At 50.7% G+C, this 9443-nt stretch overlaps 1 protein-coding gene across 1 annotated transcript in view; it reads left to right on the plus strand.

The window, feature by feature from the left end:
• CCDC13 (coiled-coil domain containing 13) overlaps positions 1 to 8946 on the plus strand; it is an 84491-nt gene extending 75545 nt beyond the window's left edge. The window contains exons 14-15 of the mRNA XM_063924350.1: positions 3903 to 4005; positions 7110 to 8946. Coding sequence (XP_063780420.1) covers positions 3903 to 4005; positions 7110 to 7275 — 269 coding nt within the window. The 3' untranslated portion in view covers positions 7276 to 8946. The remainder of the gene's footprint in view (positions 1 to 3902; positions 4006 to 7109) is intronic.
• Positions 8947 to 9443: the final 497 nt, after the last annotated feature.

Raw genomic sequence — 9443 nt, forward strand, 5'->3', positions numbered from 1 at the left:
CTCTTTTCTGCCCCGTGACAGAGGGAGAGGAAAAAGGCTGCAGAAATCAGCCAGTTCCCAGGAACAGAAACCCTCTCCCGCCTCTGCCAAGCCCTCAGTATGACGCTGGGGCTTTACAAGCAGAATCAGGCACGGTGGGGGGCCCGTCTCAATGAATTTCAGCGCGCAGTGGGCTCACTCGCAAGTAGACCCCTGGATCCTTCAGGTGATACTCAGGGGTACAAATTAGAATTCGAGACGTCTCCCCCGCGCCGTTTCCTAAAGTCGGCTTTACCAATGTCTCCTTCTGACAGGGAGATAGTTTTGGAAGCCATTCACAAGCTGTATTCCCAGCAGGTGATAATCAAGGTACCCCTCCTGCAACAGGGAACGGGGTATTATTCCACACTGTTGTGGTACCAAAGCCGGACGGCTTGGTGAGACCGATTCTAAATCTAAAATCTTTGAACACTTACATACAGAGGTTCAAATTCAAGATTGAGTCACTTAGAGCAGTGATTGCGAACCTGGAAGAAGGGGACTACATGATGTCTCGGGACATCAAGGATGCTTACCTTCATGTAAAAAATGTACCCTTCTCATCAAGGGTACCTCAGGTTTATGGTACAGAACTGTCACTATCAGTTCAGACGCTGCCGTATGGATGGTCCACGGCACCCCGGGTCTTTACCAAGGTAATGGCCGAAATGATGATATTCTTTCGAAGGAAGGGAATATTAGTTATCCCTTACTTGGACGATTCCCTGATAAGGGTAAGATCCAGGGAACAGTTGGAGGTCGGTGTAGCACTATCTCAGGTAGTGTTGCGGCAGCACGATTGGATTCTCAATATTCCAAAATCGCAGCTGGTTCCGACGACTTGTCTTCTGTTCCTAGGGATGATCCTGGACACAGTCCAGAAAAAGGTGTTTCTCCCGGAGGAGAAAGCCAGGGAGTTATCCGAGATAGTCAGGAACCTCCTAAAACCGAGCCAAGTCTCAGTGCATCAATGCACAAGGGTTCTGGGTATAATGGTGGCTTCCTACGAAGCAATCCCATTCGGCAGATTCCACGCAAGAACTTTCCAGTGGGACCTGCTGGACAAATGGTCCGGGTCGCATCTTCAGATGCATCAGCGGATAACCCTGTCACCAAGGACAAGGGTGTCCCTCCTGTGGTGGTTGCAGAGTGCTCATCTTCTAGAGGGCCGCAGATTCGGCATTCAGGACTGGGTCCTGGTGACCACGGATGCCAGCCTGCGAGGCTGGGGAGCAGTCACACAGGGAAGGAATATCCAGGGCTTATAGTCTAGCCTGGAGACGTCACTTCACAAAAATATCCTAAAGCTAAGGGCCATTTACAATGCTCTAAGCTTAGCAAGACCTCTGCTTCAAGGTCAGCCGGTGTTGATCCAGTCGGACAACATCACGGCAGTCACCCACGTAAACAAACAAGGGTGGCACAAGAAGCAGGAGCAATGGCAGATTTTTCGCTGGGCGGAAAACCATGTGATAGCACTGTCAGCAGTATTCATTCCGGGAGTGGACAACTGGGAAGTAGACTTCCTCAACACGACCTCCACCCGGGAGAGTGGGGACTTCACCCAGAAGTCTTCCACATGATTATAAACCGTTGGGAAAAACTCGACAGGTATTGCGCCAGGTCAAGGGACCCTCAGGCAATAGCTGTAGACGCTCTGGTAACACCGTGGGTGTACCAGTCAGTGTATGTGTTCCCTCCTCTACCTCTCATACCCAAGGTACTGAGATTGATAAGATGGAGAGGAGTAAGCACTATATTCGTGGCTCCGGATTGGCCAAGAAGGAATTGGTAACCGGAACTTCAAGAGATGCTCACGGAGGATCCGTGGCCTCTACCTCTAAGAAGGGACCTGCTCCAGCATGTACCCTGTCTGTTCCAAGACTTACCGCGGCTGCGTTTGACGGCATGGCGGTTGAACGCCGGATCCTGAAGGAAAAAAGGCATTCCGGATGAAGTCATCCCTATCCTGATCAAAGCCAGGAAGGGTGTAACCGCAAAACATTATCACCGCATTTGGCGAAAATATGTTGCGTGGTGCGAGGCCAGTAAGGCCCGACGGAGGAAATTCAACTGGGTCGATTCCTACATTTCCTGAAAACAGGAGTGTCTATGGGCCTGAAATTGGGGTCCATTAAGGTTCAAATTTCGGCCCTGTCAATTTTCTTCCAAAAAGAACTAGCTTCAGTCCCTGAAGTTCAGACGTTAGTAAAAGGGGTACTGCATATACAGCCTCCTTTTGTGCCTCCAGTGGCACTTTGGGATCTCAATGTAGGTTTTGGTTTCCAAAAGTCACATTGGGTTGAACCACTTAAATCTGTGGAGTTAAAATATCTCACATGGAAAGTGGTCATGCTGTTGGCCCTGGCCGGGGCCAGGCGCGTGTCAGAATTGGCGGCTTTATCCTGTAAAAGCCCTTATCTGATTTTCCATTCGGACAGGGGGAATTGAGGACTCGTCCTCAGTTTCTCCCTAAGATGGTTTCAGCGTTTCACCTGAACCAACCTATTGTGGTGCCTGCGGCTACTAGGGACTTGGAGGACTCCAAGTTGCTAGATGTTGTCAGGGCCCTGAAAATATCCAGGACGGCTGGAGTCAGGAAAACTGACTCGCTGTTTATCCTGTATGCACCCAACAAGCTGGGTGCTCCTGCTTCTAAGCAGACTATTGCTCGTTGGATTTGTAGTACAATTCAGCTTGCACATTCTGTGGCAGGCCTGCCACAGCCAAAAAAATCTGTAAATGCCCACTCCACAAGGAAGGTGGGCTCATCTTGGGCGGTTGCCCGAGGGGTCTCGGCTTTACAACTTTGCCGAGCAGCTACTTGGTCAGGAGCAAATACGTTTGTAAAATTCTACAAAATTGATACCCTGGCTGAGGAGGACCTGGAGTTTCTCTCAATTGGTGCTGCAGAGTCATCCGCACTCTCCCGCCCGTTTGGGAGCTTTGGTATAATCCCCATGGTCCTTACGGAGTCCCCAGCATCCACTTAGGACGTTAGAGAAAATAAGAATTTACTTACCGATAATTCTATTTCTCATAGTCCGTAGTGGATGCTGGGCGCCCATCCCAAGTGCGGATTGTCTGCAATACTGGTACATAGTTATGGTTACCAAAAAGATCGGGTTATTGCTGTAGTGAGCCATCTTTTCTAGAGGCTCCTCTGTTATCATGCTGTTAACTGGGTTCAGATCACAAGTTATACGGTGTGATAGGTGTGGCTGGTATGAGTCTTACCCGGGATTCAAGATCCTTCCTTATTGTGTACGCTCGTCCGGGCACAGTATCCTAACTGAGGCTTGGAGGAGGGTCATAGGGGGAGGAGCCAGTGCACACCAGCTAGTCCTAAAGCTTTCTTTAGATGTGCCCAGTCTCCTGCGGAGCCGCTAATCCCCATGGTCCTTACGGAGTCCCCAGCATCCACTACGGACTATGAGAAATAGAATTATCGGTAAGTAAATTCTTATTTTTTCTTGCTTAGAAATACCCCTTCCTTTCAAGCACCTGAATGATATCACTAAGCTAATTGAGCATCTACCAATATATATATTTGTATGTACTCAGTAAGCCTGCCCCACCCAGTTATTGTGGAAGTGTTTATGTAAGAGTCCATAGTGGTCAGGGAAGGTAACTGTCCATGAGATATAAGGACTACTTTATACCGACAACCTGTGGCTGTGCAGATGAAGCCGCACTCCTGTATATTGGGTTGTATGAGGATGAATTGGCTGCCGTCTCCGTTGCCATCCGTCATCCATTGTCACCTCCTGCTTATAGCCTGCAGATATGGTGACCGGCACTTGTCACTTTCCAATCCACGTATTGTCCTGCATGTAATGGGTGAATTCATCCGCTCTGTGACTAACGCCAGATTCTCTCTACAGGACTCTCTGTCAGCAGCTCCAGATCCTTCCTGAATTTCAATGAGATCTCTGAGATGTCCTCCAATGTCCCACTGGAGACACAGATAGAGGAGCTCACTACACAGTAAGGCTGCGCTGTCATCTCACGGGGCTATTTCTGCTCACAGGACGGTTCATTCTGCATCAAGCATGTGGGAACATGGTTATATGACCTGTTATATGGGATGGGTGTGATATGTCGAAAAAAATGTCTCTGGTGGCCCAGCGGGTGATTTACCTGTTCCTGACGGCTGCAGCAGTCTGGTGAGGTTTCTTCCCTAGCCTTAACCCCAATACCTCCCTCTAGCATTTTACCCTAATCTCCCCCTAGTGCCTAATCCCCCCCCCCCCATCCCCCTCAGCCTAATTCTCTCTCCCGCAGCCTAACCCCAACCCCCCCTCAACCTAACTCTAACCTCTCCCGCAGCTTAACTCTCCGGAAGCCTAACTCTAACCTCTCCCGCAGCCTAACCCCAACCCCCCCTCAGCCTAACTCTAACCTCTCCCGCAGCCTAACCCCAACCCCCCCTCAGCCTAACTCTAACCTCTCCCGCAGCTTAACTCTCCGGCAGCCTAACTCTAACCTCTCCCGCAGCCTAACCCCAACCCCCCCTCAGCCTAACTCTAACCTCTCCCACAGCCTGACCCCAACCCCCCCTCAGCCTAACTCTAACCTCTCCCACAGCCTAACCCCAACCTCCCCTCAGCCTAACTCTAACCTCTCCGGCTGCTTAACTCTCCCGCAGCCTAACTCTAACCTCTCCCGCAGTCTAACCCCAACCCCCCCGTCAGCCTAACTCTAACCTCTCCCACAGCCTAACCCCAACCCCCCCTCAGCCTAACTCTAACCTCTCCCACAGCCTAACCCCAACCTCCCCTCAGCCTAACTCTAACCTCTCCGGCAGCTTAACTCTCCGGCAGCCTAACTCTAACCTCTCCCGCAGCCTAACCCCAACCCCCCCTCAGCCTAACTCTAACCTTTCCCGCAGCCTAACCCTGACCCCCCCTCAGCCTAACTCGAACCTCTCCCGCAGCCTAACCACGACCCCCCCTCAGCCTAACTCTCTCTCCCGCAGCCTAACCTCAACCCCCCCTCAGTCTAACTCTCTCTCCCGCAGCCTAGCCCCAACCCCCCTCAGCCTAACTCTAACCTCTCCCGCAGTCTAACCCCAGCACCCCCTGAGCCTAACTCTAACCTCTCCCGCAGCCTAATCCCAACCCCCCCTCAGCCTAACTCTAACCTCTCCCGCAGCCTAATCCCAACCCCCCCTCAGCCTAATTCTAACCTCTCCCGCAGCCTAACCCCAACCCCCCTCAGCCTAACTCTAACCTTTCCCGCGGCCTAACCCCAACCCCGCCTCAGTATATCTCTAACCGCTCACGCAGTCTAACGCCAACCCCCCCTCAGCCTACCTCTAACCTCTCCCGCAGCCTAACCCCAACCCCCCCTCAGCCTAACTCTGACCTCTCCCGCAGCCTAACCCCAACCCCCTCAGCCTAACTCTAACCTCTCCCGCAGCCTAACCCCAACCCCCCCTCAGCCTAACTCTGACCTCTCCCGCAGTCTAACCCCAACCCCCCCTCAGACTAATTCTAACCTTTCCCACAGCCTAACCCCGACCCCCCCTCAGCCTAACTCTAACCTCTCCCGCAGCCTAACCCCAACCCCCCTCAGCCTAACTCTATCCTCTCCCGCAGCCTAACCCCAACCACCCCTCAGCCTAACTCTAACCTCTCCCGCAGCCTAACCCCAACCCCCCCCCTCAGCCTAGCTCTAACCTCTCCCGCAGCCTAACCCCGACCCCCCCTCAGCCTAACTCTCTCTCTCCCGCAGCCTAACCACAACCCCCCAGCCTAACTCGCCCGCAGCCTAACCCCAACCCCCCCTCACGCAGCCTAACTGTAACCTCCCCCCGCAGCCTAACCCCAACCCCCCCAGCCTAACCTCTCCCGCAGCCTATCCCCAACCCCCCCTCAGCCTAACACTCTCCCGCAGCCTAACCCCAACCCCCCCTCAGCCTAACTCTAACCTCTCCCGCAGCTTAATACCAACCCCCCCCTCAGCCTAATTCTAACCTCTCCCGCAGCTTAACTCTCCTGCAGCCTAACTCTAACCTCTCCCGCAGCCTAACCCCAACCCCACCCTCAGCCTAGCTCAAACCTCTCCCGCAGCCTAACGCCAACACCCCCTAAGCCTAACACTCTCCCACAGCCTAATCCCAACCCCCCCTCGCTCAGCCTAACTGTAACCTCCCCCCGCAGCCTAACCCCAACCCCCTCCAGCCTAACTCTAACCTCTCCCGCAGCCTAACACCAACCCCCTAGGCCTAACTCTAAGCTCTCCCGAAGCCTAACACCAACCCCTCCTCCTCGCGCAGCCTATCTGTAACCTCCCCCCGTAGCATAACCCCAATCTCCCTCGCGCAGCCTTACCCTGCAACCGAACTCCCCACCCGCAGCCAAACCCCCACCCGCAGCATAAAACTAACCTTCCCCTGCAACCTAACCCTAATGTCGAATTTCTGACAATGTTGACATTACTCTTGTCGACATTATCAAAATGTCAACATGTTGCCTGTCGACATTGTGATGTAGACATTATGAAAGTCAACATTTTCATTGTCAACCTTTTGGCTACATCCCAACAAATGTACATGGCAGAATCCAGTGGGGTATTCTCAGTTATTCAGGGCCTGACTCAGATTAGCCAGCTGTCCGCTCTGCATGTATGGAAATCCTTTCCCGCATCTATGCACCTCCACCACCCTCACCCATCCGTCACTACTGCCTGCACCCATCTGCACCTGCCCTATACCTGGTGCAAGAGATTCGTCAGCCAGATCTCTGCGTATTCACAGCTCAGCATAGCCTGCAACTTACCTCTGTGCGAACACCGTTTTGCCACCCAACCAGCTACAAGTGGACACGAGATGTATATGACTGAAACGCTCGCAGTAGCTCTTAGTTGCATACGCTCGGCTTGGGCGCATGCTCAGTGCAAAATATCACAAGATCTGTGTGCAAAACGGGCTTGTGTGCCAGTCTGAATGAAGCCCTTGGTGAGCAATGCTGTACTGGCAACCAGGTAACCCGCACTGTCGCCTTCAGTAACAACCAGCAACTGACAAGTAGATGCTCCGGTGTTTCTTTGTAGATGATATTATATTGATTGAGGCCTCCATATTTCAGGCTGGCGATACAGGTAGATGACAATCAGGCCCTGAAGATGGCTCTGCAGAGCACCCTGAGAACAAAGGAAGAGGACCTGAAGATTTACCACGAGATGATGTCGCAAGTGAAGCAGATCTTCCTGCAGGCCCTGCGCCAGCACAAGCAGGAACGGAACATACTCTAGCGTTCCGGCCACAGCGATGCCAGTGCTCCAGACACGGACATGTAGAACGCCAGTGCACCAGATACGGACATATAGGACACCACTGTGCCAGACAGGGGCATATAGGACACCAGTCCCCCAGACACGGGCATATAGGATACCAGTGTGCCAGAAACGGGCAAATAGAACGCCAGTGTGCCAGACACGGACATGTAGAACGCCAGTGCACCAGATACGGACATATAGAATACCAGTATGTCAGACATGCGCATATAGGATGCCACTGTGCCAGACAGGGACATATAGGACACCAGTCCCCCAGACACAGGCATATAGGATACCAGTGTGCCAGAAACGGGCAAATAGAACGCCAGTGTGCCAGACATGGGCATATAGGATGCCAGTGCCCCAGTCACGGGCATAAAGGATACCAGTATGTCAGACATGCGCATATAGGATGCCACTGCCAGAGAGGGGTATATAGGATGCCTGCGCCGCAGACATGGGCATATAGGATACCAGTATGTCAGACATGCGCATATAGGACGCCACTGTGCCTGACAGGGGCATATAGGATGCCAGTGCCCCAGATACGGGCATATAGGATACCAGTATGTCAGATATGCGCATATAGGATGCCAGTGTGCCAGACACTGACATATAGGATGCCAGTGTGCCAGACACAGGCATATAGGGCGCCAGTGCATCAGACAAGGGCATATAGGATGCCAGTGTGCCAGACACGGGCATATAGAACGCTAGTGTGCCAGACACGGGCATATAGGACGCCAGTGTGCCAGACATGGGCACATACAGTAGAATGCCAGTGCGCCAGACACTGACATATAGGACGTGCACATGTTTGTTACCAGAGCAATCATGGCTACGAACAGTAATTAAATGAGCACTATTAATAGTATGAGCCCTGTCTAATCCTGATCCCACCTTCTCTATCATTAAGACTGGCAATACACATGCCACATCACTACACACAGTGCCCAGGTGCCTGATCCTGTATCGCCCCTTTGGAGCAGTCAGTGGTACGGCTGCGCAATGCTTATGATCACAGTAATCTGCCACTGATGGCGTTTTCAGATCAATTTGTTAGACGGCGGACACGTTATAACTATATTGCCACACGTAAATGTTGCATATTTCATAAAAAGGAGTTAGTAGGATACAGTATGTGTATATAATGTTTAATATTTCAAAGACGGACATTTCAAATGTTTTGAGAAAATGTTAGGTGTAAAACAGCATCTACAAACTAAAATAAGATAAAGGACAAATACTGTTACCTCCTTTTAAGGCAGGTGTCCCAAACTCCACCCTTACAGTCCCGGTTTTAAGGATATCCATGTTTGATCCCAGATGGTTAAATCAAATTGATTAAGGTAATAATTCAGTCACCTGTGCTCAAGCAAAGATATCCTTAAAACCTGGATTGTTTTAGGATATTGAGCTTTATTACATTTCCTTTAACAAGCTGTGACTTGTAAACACTACCCTCATTGGTCCCTAGGGGGCGCAATTGCTCACATCAATATTGATATCTGTATAACATGTACAGTGCAGTAGAAGGTTTGTGCTGTATATAGAGGCGCCTGAATGCAGTTTGTTTTACATTATGTGTTCAGAAATGTATCTTGATTAGTTTTGTTTTGATATTGAAATGTAATGACATATTTCTTATTGGCTCATATTTTTTGGAAAGATTTATCTCACTGCCGAAAGCTTTGTGTCTGTGTTACCACGTTTGTCACGCATTAATAATTTTATTTATATAACGCTCTTTCTTCAACAGGGCTCAATGGCCTAAATGTATTAAACCTTAAAAAGTAATAGAGTGGAAAAGGATAAAGGGTGATAATTGGCCAGCCAATCAGCTCCTAACTGTCATTTTTCAAACACAGCCAGTGACATGGCAGTTAGGAAGCTGATTGGCTGGTCATTTATCACTCAATGGGGTCTATTTATGAAGCACTGAAAAGTGTGGAGAAGTGAGCCAGTGGAGAAGTTGCCCATGGCAACCAATCAGCATTAAAGTAACATTTATAACTTGCATACTATACAATTGTACGGAGCAGCTGGTTGGTTGCCATGGGCAACTTCTCCAATCTTTTCACTGCTTCATGAATAGACCCCTTTGTTCATCTCCACTTTATCACTTTTTAAGGCGTAATACATTT

The sequence above is a fragment of the Pseudophryne corroboree genome, chromosome 5 (genome assembly GCF_028390025.1).
Source record: "Pseudophryne corroboree isolate aPseCor3 chromosome 5, aPseCor3.hap2, whole genome shotgun sequence".
NCBI lineage: Eukaryota > Metazoa > Chordata > Amphibia > Anura > Myobatrachidae > Pseudophryne > Pseudophryne corroboree.